General features: G+C 46.0%; 1 protein-coding gene across 5 annotated transcripts in view; it reads right to left on the minus strand.

Moving 5' to 3' along the window:
* Positions 1–20,466, minus strand: part of fgd4a (FYVE, RhoGEF and PH domain containing 4a) — a 53,918-nt gene that overhangs the window by 23,724 nt on the left and 9,728 nt on the right. Inside the window, exon 1 of one of the 5 annotated variants that reach the window (XM_086297994.1) lies at positions 5,897–6,226. The exons of 3 other annotated variants lie outside the window; for them this stretch is intronic. Coding sequence is in view for 1 of the 2 variants with exons in the window: in XM_086297989.1 (XP_086154115.1) it covers positions 995–1,094 (100 nt within the window). In the remaining variant the exon portion in view is untranslated. Of the gene's footprint in view, positions 1–994; positions 1,185–5,896; positions 6,227–20,466 lie in introns of those variants that run through there. One more of the 5 variants, XM_086297989.1, reaches the window with a different exon arrangement.

Here is a 20,466-nt window from a genome sequence, read left to right on the forward strand (position 1 = left end):
AGGTGGCAAACTGCTACAAATTGTTCTCTTGGCAGTCGAAGTAAATAAAAAGAAAATTTAAAGGGTTATGTTCTAAGCAGCTCTCTGCGCTACCAAACTTTAATGCTACCATATTGGCACCTCGTCCTTGACAGCTACAGTAACCTTTGCTCAGAGTGAATGGTCAGTGAGTCGTGGCATTTATCTGAACTTCAGAAATGTGCATCTGCGTATGCGACATGTCGTATCTAACGATAAAAAAGTGGTGCAAACAAATCTTTTATCAGGTCAGTCCTTTGGTTTGTGGTGCTTACGTTTACTTGCTGTAGAGCAGCACAAGAACTCTGATAGACGTCTGTGACTGAAAACACCAAATGAGCTCCAACCCAAGTCTGACCAGCAGTCAAACTGAAAACACAGTCACCACCTGTGTTTTCGCCAGCCTTCAACACTGTAGGTTGCAGTTGTATAATTCACATAAGGACATGTGTTATAAACTATAGATGGTTTAAAAAATGCTTAACTAAAAATGAGGGTATTCTATCTTTCTCCATCTTTAAACATTATTGCAAGAACAGCAAAGTTAACTGATGCTGCTGACAAATATGGTGTAGCTGAAAAAATCTGCCACAAGTTCATTCTTGTGTGCTACACCTCTCCGATTACAGCACAACAAACATTTAAAGCTCTGCAGCACCAGGTAAGATTATGAGCAAGAAATAAATGCCACTGCTTCACCATTCACACGAAAGCTCTGAAAGGTCATTGAAAAAGTTCTTGCATAATTTCCCTTGACAGGCAGGCTGTGTGTCTAAAATGTTTCTTAGGTGACTGTTCTCACACTCGCTTATCTAACAGTCACCTGTGTGTTTGGGTTTCTGTGGTAAAGGCAGCGCTTCCTCTAGAGCTTTTTTTAATCCGTAGTTCAACAACACTTTTTCATTTTTAGACCCTTTATTTATTTTGCGTGTCTGAAAATATGACAAAAAAACAAAAAGTAAATTTTTTACACTACCTGCCAACACTCCTCCCAAAAAGAGTTGTGTTTTCCCCGGCCGGGTAAACACAGAATGGTTATCAATCCTATAGTGTCTTTTCCATTCAGGAGTATCCATATTTATGAGAAATTACAGTCCGTTCTTCACACACACGTTTCCTTCTTGGCTGGTAAGCTCGTGTGTGTGTACCCGTGAGAGCTTTGGAGTCTCTGTATCACTGCACAAACCGGTTCCCTGGAAACTAGAGTCACCTGGTGAAGCAGACAATTGCAGGAAGGGAGGAGGGACAGGTCGCCCTACAAGATATTTATTCACGGTCACTTTCATGACTCCCTTAGAATGCTTTGAGAGCTGGCGAGGAGGGAGGAGAAAGTGAGAAGGCAGGAAAAAGCAAAGGAGGAGTTAAAGAAATGCAATAAATCACTGGTGAAGAAAGGTGGAAAAAGGAGTGACTATGATATGGAGAAGTGAGAGATAAAAATTAACCAACTGTAACAGTTCACATTTAGTCATCTGTGGTCATGCAAAATTGTTTTACAACCCATTATTTAACCCATTTTACATTATAATGAACATTTGATCCACCCTGCTAATTTCTCTAAAATGTTATTCACCTTAAACTGACTGCACGGAGCTGAACCTTAACCTAGTCTCAGTCCTGATATAAATAAGTGTAAAGAGAGGATGCTGCTGATGTAATTCTATAATGGTGAGATAAAGAGATTATTATTCAAAAGAAAATCCACCAAAAAGACACAAAGAAAGCAAAGTAAGCTAAGTTTAATATGCAAGGCTGCCCTAGATTGAGATAACTGCTATTCAGATGTAACTCATAAATAATGGAAAAGCGTGAATGTATTAGCATGCCAAGTCACACCCCTTTAATCGTATGTTCACGGTGGTGATAAAATGTGTGCGAGCTTTTCTTGCTTGACTCAGAGGCTACTGAAAGAGACCAGATGCGTCTGCCTCTGTTCAATCTCGTTCTTCCATTATGGACAATTACCAGAGAGTGATGGCTTTCTGTCGCAGGCATAATAGAGTGAAAATTAAAAGGCCTTGTAAGCGTTTTGTGTATTCAAGACAACCAGATGAGACCCTGCGTCTCCAGCTCACGGAGCAAACGTGGGAAATTGACGTAGTTCGTTGTCCATATAACACTTAAAAGAATAAGCTGGTTTTTCTGGTACCTGAATTTAATGCCAGTTTGTTGAGCTTTCATTTACCCCTGACACAAAGTAGCTGCAAAGTAGCTGCAGAATGCATCATCCATGTTCAGGCTTGGTTTCATCTTCGTCATTCACTGCTTTAGCAGTTACCTATTTGCAATACTGGGATTGTAAACTGGGATTCCCTCTTGTTTTTAGCTTCTCTTTCAGCGCAGACTCTTCGGCTGCTAGATGCTATCTATGCAGATTGTTTTATATGGTGAGCAGTATCCTGTGCTGTTTTTGCTGAGATCACAGACCTGTGACAGTCTTTGTTTTCAGCTACAAAATGCCACACTTCTTGCCTCATAAAATCTGCACATCACTGTGCCTCTTTGTTTACCACCAGGCACCCTACAAAGCTCCAGCATGTGAAGATAAGCATGATCTGAACATGCTCTCCGACCCATGTCTAATGAGGGCAGGCCAACTGGGTGACTGGATGTGCTACAATCCTCGAGCTGAACAACACTACGGACCCTTCCCCCCGCCCCATAGAGACAGGAAGAGATGGAAACTATAGGCTTCCTGTTTGCTGTTGCAGGGATAATCATTCTCTAGAGAAGAATGACTATAACAGACCATTTAAACATGTTTGTCATGCCAGATGGCAGACGCTAAGTTCCACAACTGATCCAAATACTGTAGCTCTACCACAACCAGGGATACTAAGAAAAATAAAGTTAGTATCAGAGGGCTATGAGAGCACATAGCTGAGATCCAAACAGCAGTGTACGCTACAATCACTGAGACCTAAGGCAGAGCTTGACTGTTGCAGTCTGTGATAACATCAACATGCCACAGTCTTTTCCTCTGTGTGCCTTTTTTCACAGCATCTTGCTCATCACAGTCATCTCATTTTTCTTGTCATCTCCTCCTTCATCCACATGACCTGCAGGTCTACCTTAAAAAACCCCCAGAAAGATCACAGCTGGTGTGGCAGAAGCTCCCAAATGTGCCAATCAATAGCATGTCTGCCCGATTACCATGCCTGACCGAGTCCTGGGAGACCTGTATGTTCATAAATGAACAACAATGCTTATTTATGATGAGCCTAAATCAACTGGATCTCAAGGGTCCAACAGATTAACTGGAGATTTGTGAAAGAGGAAACCTCTGTGCAGCATATCAGCCTGGGTATAAAAAGGCAAAAATGTCTATACAATAGTGCGTACACTATTTGCGTGAGTTCAGTGTTTGTGCCACAGAGTCCTTTAACTAGTTCTTCAACTAAAGCAGCTCTGTTTAAATTCCTTGCAAATCGCTCCTTTATAAAAAAGATTGCTATTAATAACCATTTATATTTACAACACTTTGGCAAAAATCTCACGACTTCCTGAACCTAATTGTAGCTCCAGATCCAAAAATAACCACATGAGAAATTCCCACAAACTGCCGCTAACGACTAAGTTGTTATTGCTCTTCTGATGCTGGCTTCAGTTCACGACGATTAAATCAGTGAAATGTGCCTGTTGTTCTTACGCACCGAGCAGCCGGAGGCGACAGACTGTACGGATGCCGTGTACAGAAGGTGAGCGACAGCACACGGCATTTCTGGAAGGTCGTGCCAGCAACAGTTCAGAGCTTCTCACAGTAATGCAATAGACGTGATTCATTTTAATCTGGAAATAAAGTCGTGAGGTTACAATGTGACCAACTACTACTAGAATCTACTATGAAGTGTGGGACAAGCTAACATCAGCAGTTTTCTTCTTGTTCTTTGTTAGCCAATATTTTGGGAGCAAATGTGCCCAGCTCTATAGATCTGCACATTTCTGTTCTATACTCCAAACAATTTCTTCATTCGTTAAATATCTTTGTTTGTCTCAGTTTTTTTTATTCTTATGCATCAAGTAGAGAGTAAACAAGAGAGAATCATTAATGCCAAACAGATCTGACTCAATGCATAATGGATGAAGTAAATAGATGCTGAATATAATGCCAATCAAACAGCGTGGGTAAGGACTTGTGCCTCAAACGGGATCATTGTGCTCAGCATGAATGAGCCATTCTGACTGGCAGCAGAGCCCATATTCCCAGCACAGACTTGGAATGCACAGAAAACCCCTGCAATCCTGAAAGCAAGCCTGCAGCCGAGCCCAGAGCCAAGGCTGGTGCTGTAACGAGGCAGAAAGAGAAAGATAGAAAGCAATGGATAAGATTTAACGTGACTAACTTCCTCTATAACCAAGCTGACTATGCTACTAATTTTCTGTCCTCCTCTTTCTTCCTCATTCTGCACACTCCATTTTTAAACCCACAGATCAAATGAGCTTGGTCACCTGCTTTTCTGCTCGTCTGCATTCACAAGCGCACAACACCTAACCTGACGCTTTGTAATAAAGTGTCAAACAGCATCAGCGTTTGTGGTTTGTGTCATAAGAGTCTTAACAGAAGGACAAACTGCTCCACAAAAAGAGGATAAAATGACAAGGCAACCAGCTTTATTACAGCAGAGGTAGCACTGCGTCCCAAGGACAGTGACACAGCACATTTAGTTTGAGACCAGAACAAGCTTTGATCACGCAAACGTGATCAAAGTAAGCCATATTTGTAGAGTTATGCACATTTTATTCACTGTGACGCGGCTCGTTATTCTCCTTCCTCTTTTTTACTTCTCTTAAAAAAACAAAAACAAAAATGCTCTCTTCAGTTTGGTGCTATTTTTGGTCACATTACATATCTCTTCTCTTCTTTTGACGAGTTAAGATCTAACTCGGTTTTAATGCGTCTACTATTTTAGATAACATGCAAGTAGAGGGAGAAGAGTTACGAATGAAATGAACTCCTGGATTTACTCGTTGATCTTGGAGGATCCCTCTTACTGGGACCACACAGACACACTGAAGAGCCCGGCTAGTATAGAGACCAATCAATGCACAGGATTTGACAACCCCCCTGCCTCTTCTCGGCTGGAATGGCAGCCATGCTCAGAGTGTAGCTTGGTGTAGCCGACTTTAATAGTTTTAACTGTAAAGACAGTTAGCTAAAGAGTAACGCTGATAGCACCCAGCACACGAATGAAGAGAGGCGACTCAGGTCAAAGCATGAGTGTCATCCTTAGTCCAACAGTTTTATTGGTTAAAAAGCTATTGTGACTTTGCTGTTTTCAGGAAGTTTAGAGTGAACTACATGCAGTTCAGACTACATAAACTTTTATAGGATCAGAGTACAGCTGACAAGACAGGACGACTATAAATCAGAGCTGTGTTTGTACGAGGTGACACAAAATCCACACACACACTGCCTCACCTATTTTCCCACAGCTCAAATGGGAAGCAGCGTTTACCGACTTTAACAGTCTTTATATGTGTGCACGTCTAAAGAGGCTCAGTTGGCACTGCCTTAAAGAAAATTAATAGTCCTCTCCAGCTAACACAGGTCATAGCACACACACACACACACACACACTGAGCTACAGCACCCACCAGAGCAGCATCCTGTGGTGAGAGCTCAGGTTTGTCTTTTGTGATGTGTGCTCCTCCCATTGTTAACCATCACCCTCAGCAGCCGTTTAATGTGTAAGTGTGCAGAATAGAGAACAGCATTTCATACTCTCTGTGGTTATGAACCACACACACTTTGTCTGTCAGCTCTGTGAACCTACCGCCCTATGGCTACAGTGTGAGCTCGACGGATGCGGGGTGCCGGTGCTGCTTGGTAAACCAGGGTAAAAATAAAAGAGACAGAAAGAGAGAGAGAAACACTGACCTTAGAGGAGGCTGTGTCCAGTGAGAATAAAAAGGTGCCTTGTGCCTCTCCCTGTGCTCTGTCGCTCACAGTAGCAGGTTGAGGCTGGTGTTAAACTGCTGCCTCACTGCATCGGTTGCATCCTCCCTTCCTTTTCACGGTCTCTCTCTCTCTCTCTCTCTCTCTCCCTCACACAGATACGTTTCAACACCCAGTCGCCCTTTAGCCTAACCTAGTCACGCTTTCCTTCTTCTTTTACCTCATGCTCCGCTCTCTCTACAGCAAATGAGGATAATAACATTCCAGCGGAGACGGAGCATATGGTGGGGAAGCGATACTCAGCCCCAGAGTAAAGCCCCCTCTGTGTGTGTGAATGTGTTTCTGCATATGCCTGTGCGTGTTGCATGGACAAGCGAACCCATTGTGTCGGGTAAGGGGAGGGCCGGTGAGAGGGGAAGAAGCCAATGGCCATACTCATCTGCCGCCCCTGCTGCTGGTGGCTATAGCACAATATAGGTGGAGAGTGTGACATGCAACAACCCCCCGCCGTGAAGAAAGAGGAGGGTGGGGTTGGGTGGAAGGCGTAAGAAAGACAATCTGAAGAGAGAGCTGATGAAGAACTGATCTCTGTGTAAAGAAAGTAGAAGCCTGACATAGCGGTTTAAAAAAATCCAGCTGTCAACTTCAGCAGCTTTCAGACTGACAGCGAGACACAAAATGCAGGTTTGAGGTAAAATAAGGGTGACTCAGTTCATAGACGTGCCAAATAAATCAGTGTCTATGGTGCCTCAAGAGGAAGCGTGTTACAAAAAGATTAGAAAATTTCAGGGCTCGCAAAATTTCAAAATCTCTGGTAGCCCTTCGGGCAGACACTCTTCAGTTTTTGGTAGCCCAAAATAAATTTAAGTAGCCTGAAAAAAAAGAGGACAATTTTTTGATTGACTTAAAAAATTGTTAAAACACAAATTACAACAACTGTAAAAGAATACAATCATCAACTCAAATATTTGGTTCTAATTGAACAGAAATTTCTATGAACTTGTAAGAACTGTGTAGAACATGAATCAGTCTGTGTCAGATCCTGAATCTGACATTTCCACTGAAGTCACGTTTAAGAGGTAAGTGGAACCAAGATCATTTGCTTTGTTTGCAAAGGCTGCTACATTGTGCCAAAGGTAGTTCACTCTTTGCAACATCGCGCTGTTCTAAACAGCTTTTTCTTCTGCGTTTCTTCTGGACTTCTTGTTGTGCTTGGTTTATTTTTAGTAGTTTTTTTGCAATTGGCGTTTGTTCTGGGAAAGATACTGCAGACTGAGCAATAATGCATTTCTTGCATTTCTCATGGGTTCTAATGGGGTCTTTCTTAAAATTACTGGTCCCAGTAACAAAGGTGCTTGTCGACTCAGAAATCGAGGGAAACAAGACACACCCGGCAGAACATTATGTTATTTAGCTCGTCATATTCCAGCCACAGAAATTCTTTTGTCCATGAAACCAAAAAAAGCTGCGCTTTTGTTTTTGCCTCATAGCCTGATTTGTCATATCTTTTCCGTTTTGTGATCGGCTTTTCTTTGGTGGTCCCTTCTTCACCCTGACCTGTCTTATTTGGCTCTGCAGAACTAAAATACCTGCATAAATCCATCTGCTTTTACACAGGCACTTGCATAATGATCAGCGATTCTCTGCGCAATCAACCTGCATCACAGGTTTTGTCACGAGCTGAAAGCAGGGACTCAAGCGCAGAGCAGGTTGATGTCTCAGAACACGATTTATTTACACACCCGTGCAATAATATATACAGTGACGGGAAATTCAGGGTTCCAGGGGATTAGGGGAAGGCTCTCTCTCTCTCACGCTCGCTCACGTCCTCACACACGTTCGTACCGCGGGGAGGTCACAGGTCCGGGAAGATAAGCTGGAACAGGGAAAGGGAGACATCAATCACAAATCACGAAGGCATAAAGGTGTAAGACCACGGGAGCTGGAAAGGTAGACTAACGTCAGTAGCGCAATCATCCCGCGATGAGAGGATCTGTGACCCAGCCTCAAATAGAAGACGGATAATCAGCTGATCGCCAACAGCTGTGAGAGCCAAGGGCGGGAGCCAGCTGTGAGCTCCGCCCAGGCAGAGAGATAGGGGGAGAAAGAGAGAAAAAACACAAGTGTAGCCTTGTGAGGCCGGCTGGGCAGGCACGGGGACCATGACAGGTTTAAGCTTGCTGCGGGAGATTTCACTTGTCACGTTTGAATAGTAAGCTAATGAGTGATAAGACGATGTCAGAGGAACTGGTGCGCAACTAATCTGTCACTCACCAGTCAGTAGCTGCCGCTCTCTATTCACAGTTTGCGCCATCGCAAAGTGAAAGTGAAGCAAAAAACAAGCGGAAATTCAAACGCGATTTCAATATGTCACATACTGACAGCTACGTTTGCCAAAGAATGCAAAAGCATTGACATATTTTTTTCTTCCTATGACAGCCTGACGGGCAGGGCTGAGATGGATTTTGTTAGCCCGAACAGAAAAATCGCTAGCCCCGGGACGTCGGGCTAGCGATTTTGTGAGCCCTGGAAAAAGAAACGCTTTATCAAAGGCATTCATTTACACCTTTTTAGAAGCATTTAATTCTCTCCTACAGAGTGTGCAAAGACTTCATAAAACCTGTGCGACAAGCAGCGCAAAGCTTTTAAAACCAAGGTCGTTTATGGCCAGTAATACACCTTTGAGATAAACACGCACTCTGGCTATGAAAGGTCCACCTAACATTTATTATTAACTATAAATTCCCCTGATAAGTATTTTTTTGTAACCTTCTCACTTATTTATTCCCGTATCATTATCAGTGAAAGAGGGACCCAAACAGCTAAAGCCATACCTCAATGTATTTCAATGGTTTTCATTGTCAAGTTCACTCTTAATTTTGTGACCTCTTCCAGAGTGAAACCCAACCAGAATGAAGGTAACTTTAGTTTTGGAAAGTGTCTGTTAAAAAGCCTTTTTATTACTGGTTTTTGTGGAATTTGGGTTCAAATGGAAATATGAACAGTTTTAGAGATAAAAGCTCAAAGTTAACAGTAAAGGGAAGGTTTTCATGTTTACAGTTCAGTCTCACAAAATTATCCCTCAACCTCTTGTGAAAGTTGAAATACAGGAACTAACAGGGTTTTTTTTAGCTTGATGACATGCACACACTCACACAAAAAATTCTGAGCTGGTTTTATAATCCCATAAATTCAGATGTCATCACAAACCCTTAAAGAACCACGTCAGGATTAAAACCTTCAACTGAAGACCAAGAGTGAAACAAGAAAGCATTCGTGGTGAGATCAGACTCTTTCCATCGGCGTGAGGTGGGCTTCTCTCAAACAGAAGCTCGACATGTGCCAGTATTAGACATCTTGTCACTTTGATCTCAGAAGTTACAGAAAAGTGCAGAGCAGACAGATATATGTTGTGGTCGGGGTGACTGGAGTGTTGACACGTTGAGAAAGAACACTTCTCAGAATGTCATTGCTGTCTGACAAAATGACCTTCCGGCCATGCTAAGTGCTACAGACGCACGTATAGAGAACTGTTTGCTTTCACAAACAGTTTCCTCCTCGTGGCAGTTCCCCCTATTAAGAAATGTGTGATGCACACACAATATTGCACTGTGGGTGTTCAGTACCCACGGTAAAGCATTGTGCACCGTGGGCACTTTTCCGTATTTGTTGTAAGCTTCCTTCTTGTGGTGTCTTTATTAATTCAGACTGGCAGTCACGGCGCTTCTGGCCCATTTTCTGTTCTCCTGTCCGCTCCTGTTTTCATCTCCCTTTGCCCAGTGTGTCTTACTAATGTCATTTTCTTTCAGGTCTTGTATAATTTCTTCACAGCCAGTGCCTGACATGAAGACCCATTAAAATTAAATACTTTCACGTTTTCCATGAAATGACCTGCTCACGCTGTTAGTCTCAGACACACCTTGAAACACACAGTCTGGCTGGGCCTTATTAAACAACACAGTAATTAGTGACTGAAAGGCCTAGAGAGTAATAACTACATCCAGACCTCAATATACGCAGTGTGTAGTGCTTCCTGCGGATTCTGTGTGTCCGTGAACCACATTCAGGAAATCACGGTGCTACAGAGATAATTGTATTCTCGTTTACTGCCTGGCCATTTACTGCAGAAGCCATTACAGGTCAGTTTAATCAGCACTCTCACACACAAAAATACAAAGACACATGCAGATTCAAAGGCAAGGAAGTCTTTGCTCCCAATTTTAAGAACCATAAAAATTGCAAGTAAAAGCTACGGGACAGTAATGTCAAATCTAAAAAGGTACTTAATTTAAACAGCGAGTATTTTAAAACAAGCCTCATGTTTCTTCTATGATTAGCACAGACGTGCAGGACTTCAGGCCCGCAGCGGCAGCGTTTTGTGCATGATGTAGACAATCCAAGGAGAGTTATTTAAACAAAAGGGGAATAGATTTGCTTAGCTTCCGAGATCAGACGATAGATTTGCCTCTCCGTGAATCGCTACCTTATCGTGGTGGAGGGGTTTTTGTTTATACCAGGGATCCCAGGGGCTATGTTGTCTGGGGGCTTTTGCCCCCTGGTAGGGTCTCCCATGGCAAATTGGTCCTGGGTGAGGGACCAGACAAAGAGCGATTCAGAAGACCCTTATGAAGAAAACATCGAGGGAACAGTTTACCCTGCCCGGGATAGGGTTACCGGGGCCCCGCCCCGGAGCCAGGCCCGGGGAGGGTGCCAGAGGAGACATGGGCCCATTCTCCCGCAGGCCCACCACCCACAGGAGGCGCCATAGGGGTCGGGTGCATTGTGTGCCGGGCGGTGGCCAGGAGCGGAGGCCCTGGCGGACCGATCCCCGGCTGCCAAGACTGGCAATAGGGACATGGAATGGAGCCCGAGTTAGTGCGTGAGGTTGAGAGGTACCGGCTAGATATAGTCGGGCTCGCCTCTACGCATGGCTTGGGCTCTGGAACCAGTCTCCTGGAGAGGGGCTGGACTCTGTCTCAGTCTGGAGTTGCCCCTGGTGAGAGGCGGCGGACTGGGGTGGGTATTCTAATATTCCCTCGGCTTGCTGCTGGTACGTTGGGGTTTTTCCCGGTGGATGAGAGGGTTTGTTCCCTGCGCCTTAGGGTCGGGGAACGGGTCCTGACTGTCATCTGCGCTTATGCGCTGAGTGGCAGTTCAGCCGGGGGGGTGCTGGAAGGTGGAAGGAAGTCTGTTGTCCTGCTGGGAGACTTCAATGCTCACGTGGGTAACGACAGGGTGGGTGACAAAATGACCTTAACGAACACCTTGTTCGAACATAAGAGTGTCCATAAGTGCACGTGGCACCAGGACGCTCTAGGACGCAGGTCGATGATCGATTTTGTAATCATATCACCAGACCTGCGTCCATATGTTCTGGACACTCGGGTAAAGAGAGGGGCTGAGCTGTCAACTGATCACCACCTGGTGGTGAGTTGGATCAGGTGGCGGGGGAGGACGCTGGACAGACCCGATGCACCTAAACGCGTAGTGAGGGTGTGCTGGGAACGTCTAGCAGAGGCCCCAGTCCGCGAGATCTTCAACGCACACCTCCGGCAGAGCTTCAACAGCATTCTGAGGAAGACTGGGGACATTGAGTCCGAATGGACCATGTTCAGCGTCTCCATTGCCGAAGCTGCTGCATTGAGCTGCGGCCACAAGGTGGTTGGTGCCTGCCGTGGTGGTAATCCCCGAACCAAATGGTGGACACCAGAGGTGAAGGGAGCCACCAGGCTGAAGAAGGAGTCCTATCGTGCTTGGTTAGCCTGTGGGACTCCGGAGGCAGCTGACAGGTATCAACAGGCCAAGCAGAATGTGGCTCGGGCAGTGGCTGAAGCAAAAACTCGGGTGTGGGAGGAGTTCGGAGAGGCCATGGAAAAAGACTTTCGGACTGCCTCGAAGAGATTCTGGCAAACCGTCAGCAACTCAGAAGGGGAAAGCAGTGCTTTACCTGCACTGTGTATAGTGCTGGCGGAGCGCTGCTGACTTCGACTGAGAAAATTGTCAGGCGGTGGAAGGAATACTTTGAGGACCTCCTTAATCCCACTGACACGTCTTCCGAGGAGGAAGCAGAGTCTGGGGATGAGGGGAGAGACCCGCCAATTTCCGGGGGCGAGGTTCCTGAAGGCTCTGGACGTAGGGCTGTCCTGGTTGACACGCCTCTAAAATGTTGCGTGGAGATCAGGGGCAGTACCCCTGGACTGGCAGACCGGGGTGGTGGTCCCCATCTTTAAGAAGGGAGACCGGAGGGTGTGTTTCAACTACAGGGGGATCACACTCCTCAGCCTCCCTGGGAAAGTCTATGCCAGGGTGCTGGAAAGGAGAGTTCGTCCTCTCAAGGATACTTGAGGGCGCATGGGAGTTTGCCCAACCAGTCTACATGTGTTTTGTGGACTTTGAGAAGGTATTCGACCATGTCCCTCGGGGTGTCCTGTGGGAGGTGCTGCGGGAGTATGGGGTGTCTGGCCCATTGCTACGGGCCATTCGATCCCTATACAACCGTTGCAGTAGCTTGGTTCACATTGCCGGCAATAAGTCAGACTCGTTCCCAGTGGGTGATGGGCTCCACCAGGGCTGCCCTTTGTCACCAATTCTGTTCATAATTTTTATGGACAGGATTTCTAGGCGCAGCCAAGTGGCGGAGGGCTTTCACTTCAGCGGCCTCAGAATCTCATCTCTGCTTTTCGCGGATGATGTGGTTCTGTTGGCTTCATCGGGTTAAGGCCTCCAGCTCGCACTGGAACGGTTCGCAGCCGATTGTGAAGCAGCGGGAATGAGGATCAGCACCTCCAAATCTGAGGCCATGGTTCTCAGCCGGAAAAGGGTGGAGTGCCCACTCCGGGTTGGGGACGAGTTCCTGCCCCAAGTGGAGGAGTTCAAGTATCTCGGGGTCTTGTTCGCGAGTGATTGGAGAAGGGAGCCGGAGATCGACAGACGGATTGGTGCTGCGGCTGCAGTGATGCGGACGCTGCACCGGTCCGTCGTGGTGAAGAGGGAGCTGAGTGTAAAAGCGAAGCTCTCAATTTACCGGTCGATCTACGTCCCTACCCTCACCTATGGCCACGAGCTGTGGGTAGTGAGCGAAAGAACGAGATCGCGGATACAAGCGGCAGAAATGAGCTTCCTCCGAAGGGTGGCTGGCCTCTCCCTTAGAGATAGGGTGAGAAGTTCGGCCATCCGGGAGGGGTCAGAGTAGAGCAGCTGCTGCTCCACATCGAAAGGAGCCAGCTGAGGTGGTTCAGGCATCTGACAAGGATGCCTCCTGGGTGAGGTGTTCTGGGCATGTCCCACCTGGAGGAGGCCCCGGGGCAGACCCAGGACACGCTGGAGAGATTATATCTCTCAGCTGGCCTAGGAACGCCTTGGTGTTCCCCCCGATAAGCTGGAGGAGGTGGCTGGGGAGAGGGAGGTCTGGGCTTCTCTGCTTAGGCTGCTGCCCCCGCGACCCGGCCCTGGATAAAGCGGATGAAGATGGATGGATGGATGGGAATAGATTTGAAGTTAAATAGCTTGAGTTTTAAGTTGTCTGTAAGCTTTCCGTAAGTATTTTGTCTGGTTTCCATCCATGGCTAATGGATGGAAACATGGCTATAAAGGCTGATACAACAATATAATTTCTCGTGAAATATCAAAACCACACACACACATCAGCTAAGTGTTTCTGGTAGAAGGGGGTTGGCTAAAGTTGGCTAAAGTACCGTATTTTCACGACCATAAGACGCACTGTACTAAAAGGCGCAGTCTCAGTTATGTGTGCCATTACTGTATTTAACACACACATAAGGCGCACTGGATCATAGGGTGCATACAAGTACCGTATGCGTATTTAAAAATAAAGCGGGAGCAAACCTGAGTTCGGTACCTTACTCACATTTCTATTACCGGTAATCGTCATCATCAACAACACACAAGCATACAAGTGTGCGTATTTAAAAATAAAGCAGGAGCAAAACAAAGTTTGGTACTCACATTTTTATCATCAATCAAACCCATCGAAGTCCTCATCCTCTGTGTCTGAATTGAACAGCTGCGCTAAATCTCCATCAAACATGCCAAGTTCACTTTCTTCACTGTCAGAGTCACTTTCCGTGCCGTGCGGCTCCTCGGAAATGATGCCGGCTTTTGCGAAAGCTCGAACAACAGTGCCAGCAGACATGTTAGCCCAAGCATCTACAACCCATTGGCAAATTGTGGCGTAACTCGCCCGGCGCTGCCTTCCACTCTTGGTGAAACTGTGGTCTCCATCGGTCATCCATCGCTCCCAGGCCGCTCGCAGCCTTACTTTGAACGGGCGGTTCACACCGATGTCCAGCGGTTGGAGTTCCTTTGTCAGGCCTCCCGGAATGACAGCAAGCTCACAGTTCATTTGTTTCACTAGTTTTTTCACATCGGCTGTGAGATGGGCACGCATAGAGTCACAGATTAAGAGCAATGGTGATGCGTGGAAAAAACCACCTGGTCTCCTTACATACACCTCCCTCAGCCAGTCTTTCATCATTTCCTCATCCATCCAGCCCTTTTCATTTGCCTTAATGATGATTCCTGCTGGAAACTTCTCTTTAGGCAAAGTCTTTCGCTTAAAAATCACCATAGGCGGCAGTTTCTGTCCATTAGCATGGCAGCCAAGCATAGCTGGACTGGCCATCGGGCATACCCGGTGGGTCGCTGGCAATTTTTGTTTTTATAGGCCGATGGATTTTTTTTTTTAGGAAGGGTATATATAATGAAAGGTGTTGGATTGACCAATTGGTCATGATCGACTCTGGGCTGGACCAATTACAGCCGAGGAGGCCGGATGCACCCGCCCCCTTGTTTAGCAATCACGTGATTTTCACGCATTGCATGCCGGGAACTCTTGGCAAAACAATCCAAGTACCGCATCAAATGCAAGCATTTGCAGTACCGCAAAACGTTCATTCTCCGGTTCCAATACCTTCTTGTTTTTTCTTTGCCGCACAAAAAAGGAATGTACAAAACAAAAGGAGAACAATGCCGGTCCGTACAAAGACAGACTCGATGAAAAGACAGAAAAGATACGAGGAAAAAAATCAAAGGAGTGAAAGGGTCAGACCCTTACGAGCACACAGAGTGGACAAAAGACCTTAGCGTGCTGCCCAACTTTCACCACGCTTACATTTAAAATTTATAATTATACGGTTCTTGGAGTGAGTGCATACACTCATGAAGTTTAGTAACTTCAGGTCACTGCAACAAGCCCAGGTACAGTTTACCGACGGATGGGTGCAGGACCTTGAAATGCACCGTGTAGCACGAAAGACCATCGTACGAACAAAGGTAAGTTTACCAGTCTCACAAATCGTCGTCATAAATACACATTCGTTAACCATTTATTAATATAACCTTTGAGCTCAACGGTAATTAATTAGTAGTGGAAATAATTTCTGGTTCATTACAGAAATGTAGCAGTGACAATAATAAGATAAGATAAGATAAGATAACCTTTATTAGTCCCACACGTGGGAAATTTGTTTTGTCACAGCAGGAAGTGGACAGTGCAAAGGTTATGAGGCAAAAATTAGAATACAATAAGAATAAATACAGTACACAACTGTACAGAATAGAATAAAATAAAATACTATATACAGTAGAATAAAATAAAATAAATATACAATAAGATAAAAATAGAATACAAATACAAATACTATATACAACTGAGTAAAAATACAACGATGACAGAAAGGATTATTGCACTTAGTATTATTGCATATGTATGGATGTGTGTGCTTGATCAGTTAAAGTCTTTATTATGGAGTCTGACAGCAGTGGGGAGGAAAGACCTGCGAAATCTCTCCGTCCCACACCGTGGGTGCCGCAGTCTCCCACTGAAGGAGCTGCTCAGTGCTGTCACAGTCTGCTGCATGGGGTGGGAGATGTTGTCCATCAGGGATGACAGCTTAGCCGCCGTTCTCCTGTCACTCACCACCTCCACTGGGTCCAGAGTAGGGATGGGTACCGGTGTCCGGTGCCATGATGGCACCGGTTCTGACATAAACGGTAGTAACCAGACCGAAAAGCAGCGCACATTTCGATGCTTTATTTCGGTGCTTTTTTTTTCCTGAGCTGTGATACACTTCTAGCCAATCATTTTACGTTTCCCAGGATAGTAGGCAGGGCCAGGTACGTACGTTCAGTTAGAGCAGAGCTACAGATTAAAAATGTCCAAGGCGAAGCGGTCAAAAGTCTGGCTGTACTTCACAGTAAAAGATGCAAACTCAGCAGCAACAAGTGCTTTAAGCTGATACTGTGATACTGTCAAAGGAGGTAACACCTCGAATCCGATGAAACACCTGGCGACGCATAGCGTTTTTTTTAAAAGCCGAGAAATCCGCCGTATTTGATAGCTTGCTGCGAGACCTCACACTGTGCACGTTGGGTGTGTTGCCAGTTATCGGACCGGAGCAACATCCCCCAAAAACCCGAAGAATAGAGTCCTGGCCCCTAGCCCTGCCAGTGTAGCAGAAATGATGAGGATGATGATGCAGCAGCAGCCGTTCTTCTCTGCGTGAGTCGCTTAATGTTGTCCGTGTGTAATTTACGTTGAGTAGGCTAACCACGTTATTACATTAATGCACGTAAGGTGAACTAGCAAACATCATCATAGCTACATGCGGCTGTCCTCTTGTTTGATGGCAGATACTCCCTTCATCCTGGACAAAAAGGCTAACATTGTTATCTTTTTACAAAAAAAAACCAAACAGCTGAACATGAGAGGTTTTTGGACACAGTTCGTGTTCTCCATTCTTTAAGCACCGGTTTGAGCACCGTTTAAGCACCGGCACCGTTTCAAAAGTACCGATTTGGCACCGGTATCGGATAAAACCTAAACGATACCCATCCCTAGTCCAGAGGGCATCCTAGAACAGAGCTGGCCCTTCGGATCACCCTGTTCAGTCTCTTCCTGTCCCCAGCAGAGATGCTGCCGCCCCAGCAGACCACACCATAAAAGATAGCAGAAGCCACAACAGAGTCATAGAAGGTCTTCAGGAGTGGGCCCTCCACCCCAAACGACCTGAGTCTCCGCAGCAGGTACAGCCTGCTCTGCCCTTTCCTGTAGAGGGCGTCTGAGTTATGAGTCCAGTCCAGTCTATTGTTCAGATGAACACCAAGGTACCTGTAGCTGTCCACAGCCTCAATGTCCATACCTTGGATGTTCAGTGGTTGCAGTGGAGAATGCTTGTGCCTGCGGAAGTCTACCACCAGTTCCTTGGTTTTACTGGCGTTGATCTGGAGGTAGTTCAGCTGGCACCAGTCCACAAAGTCTTGGGTCAGACCTCTGTACTCCTTGTCGTCCCCATCAGTGATGAGGCCGACTATTGCAGAGTCATCAGAGAACTTCTGCAGGAAGCACTGGGTGGAATTGTGGGAGAAGTCTGCAGTGTAGATGGTGAAGAGGAACGGAGCCAGAACCGTTCCCTGTGGGGCCCCCGTACTGCAGACGACCCTGTCCGACACACAGCCCTGAGTCCTCACATACTGTGGTCGGTCGGTGAGGTAGTCCAGGATCCAGGTAGTGAGGTGATGGTCCACTCCAGAGTTCACCAGCTTGTCCTTTAGAACCGAGGGAAGAATGGTGTTGAAGGCACTGGAGAAATCAAAGAACATGATTCTCACAGTGCTTCCAGCGGTCTCCAGGTGAGCGAGGGAACGATGTAGGAGGTGAATGACGGCATCATCCGCTCCAATGCCAGGCTGGTAGGCAAACTGAAGTGGGTCCAGTGATGAGCTTATTAGGCGCCGAAGCTGAGCCAGGACCAACCGCTCCAGGGTCTTCATCAGGTGGGATGTCAGAGCCACCGGCCTGTAGCTGTTGAGGTCCTTGGGGCGTGAAGTCTTTGGCACTGGTACAACACAGGAGGTTTTCCAGAGCTGTGGGACTCTTCCCAACCTCAGGCTCAGGTTGAAGAGGTGCTCCATCACCCCACACAGTTGGACCGCGCAGGACCTGACGACCCTCGAGCTGATGCCATCTGGACCCGCTGCCTTCTTGCCATTAATCCTCCTCAGTTCCCTCCTAACCTGGGTGGTTGAGAGAGACAGGCTGGAGCCTTGTGTTGAGTGTGTATAGGGCTTTGGAGTTGACGTCACGCCGCAATGCATTATGGGAGCGCAGCGCCATTTTCGGGGTCTACGAATCAAACCAAACACACTGTGTTGGAACGACGACTACAAGAAAGATGCTTAAAAGCAGCTCAAAAGAGAATGAACTGTATAGAGACCGATTTCGTTCAGAGGCGAAGCAGCGGTACTTGCAGAAAATAGCGTGCATTGGAAATGTGGACCAGTATGAAATAGGGCCGTGGAGTAGAAACCCTGAAGACCAACTGCTACTGACGTAGCCTGACATATTTTCGTACCTTATCTGTGGAATCAGCGCGTACAAGTCGAGTCTTTCCTCCAACTCGGGCCACCTCGCCTTATGTCCGCGGAAACTCAGCTGCGTCTTCTTGACCTGCCGGAGCTTGTTTTCCAGCTTCCTCCACTTGCGAACCATCGATTCATTAATCTTAAATTCTCTCGCGGCTGCTTGATTTCCATGTTCCTCCGCGTAGCTGATGGCCTTCAGTTTAAACTGTGCTTCATAAGCGTGTCTCTTTGCCATTTTCAGGGTTGTTAAAACAACGATGTTCCACATAATGCACATACCTGACCTTTTATACAGGTATGTGCGATTGTCCGGTATATACGATCAACGCCCACACTTCACCCTTTAGCGTTCTCATGGTGTTCTCTACTACGTCCTCCTTACAACACACAGGGCGCACTGCGCTATAGGGCGCGCCGTACTTTTTGAAGAAAATCTAAGACTTTTAAGTGCGCCTTATGGTCGTGAAAATACGGTACAAGTCGTTTCAGTGGTTTCAGACTGGGCCAAAACAAAAACCACTGTCATAATGTCTATATCACAATGATACAGAAGAAAGTGCTCTAGCACAGCTGCATTATCTCGGCACGAGCTGTTAGTTTCAGCAGTATTGCATATGTAGACTTTTACTAATGGTGTAGCTTTAGAAGATCACCATAAGTCTGGTGGTGTTTGTACAGTGTACTCGTTGTACACTGGTTGTACTGGTTCAGGCTCTGTCGTGGTTTTTGGGCTGTCACCAGATAGCATATTCACTGATTTTTATCAGAAAGAGGGTGTGTTGTTTCTTTTATGATGCTTTTCAGAAGTTTTGTTTTTCAGATGCCGAATAATGGACCTAGTTAAGTATTCACTGTACAACCTGCAGTGTGACGTGAGTGCAGGAATTACTGTCACGTAGGTACACATGCACACTTATAAGACGAGCTACAAATCCACAGGTCTTATTTACGTTGGGTTGATGAACACAACACAACACAACACAACACACACACACACACACACACACACACACACACACGGAGAAGGTCACATCAATGCAACAACATGCTCTAACTCTGAGACACCGCAGGTATAAGAAATGCAATCAAATAGGTGAAGCACACTCTGCTTGGTGGTAGATAAGCCATCCCTCGCTGCTGTACAGCCAAAGATGAATCAGCTGTCACACCCTCTGGATGACAGCTTAAAGAACCACTTCTGAGCTGCCTCACAGAGTCAAACAGACAGACAGACACACACACACACACACACACACACACACACACACACACACACACACACTAAATGTACCCAAATGAAGCCTTTCTTCTATTTAAATCCAAAAACAATACAACACAAAATGTAAGGTCAAAAATATTTTGCACAGCTTATTTCAAGTATTCTTATTAAAGAAAATATCACTATAAATAATAACACAAATAATATCTTCAGCTGACTTTTAAGACTCTGTCCCTCTATTTGGGCTCTACAATTTTGTTGTACATATACAATGACAGTGAAGGGCTCTTCTGTTCTATTATACGAGTGCTTACATTCAACCCATCAGCACTGCAGTCACTTTTCAGCAGACAGTTGTGTAAAGATGAAAAACCTGCCTTCATTTCAAACAGATTTTAAGGGAGTAGAATCTTATCATCCAGATGGCTTTTTGTGATGTTTTGTTACCTTGTAACAAGAGAATATATGTGCATACATTTTCTTCTGTCTAATGCCTCACTACCTTCCTCCCACTCATCACACATAGACACAGTCACACACACACACTTCACACTTTTTCCTCCCTCCTCATGGCTGCAGCTGGCAGTTCCCACTGCTCTTGCCATTTCCATACCTCTCTGTTACTCTGCATCCATCTCTCTTCTCTCTTTGGCCTGGGAGAAAAGGCGAGGGGAGGAGAGCACCATAGCTCCAGGCCATTACCCATCACATCTCTATAAGCTCAAAGCGGGCCTACCACACACACACATCATTAATTAAACCTGCACCACTTACCAACACGCCTGTTTTCTTGCACACACACACGCACACGCACATATTTGATCCCTCGCTGTTTTCATTGACTCAACCCTCCCCTCCTCCATGCACATTGTTGAAGGTCAATAATAAATGATGGGTATGGTCTGCAGACACGAGCACATTCAGAGACACACACACAAGAACAAAAGCTTCA

This window comes from Aulonocara sp. 'chitande type north' Nkhata Bay, linkage group LG7, assembly GCF_057382095.1.
Source record: "Aulonocara sp. 'chitande type north' Nkhata Bay isolate Kocher_YH1m ecotype deep benthic linkage group LG7, A_spYH_male_GT1.1, whole genome shotgun sequence".
Taxonomy (NCBI): Eukaryota; Metazoa; Chordata; class Actinopteri; order Cichliformes; family Cichlidae; genus Aulonocara; species Aulonocara sp. 'chitande type north' Nkhata Bay.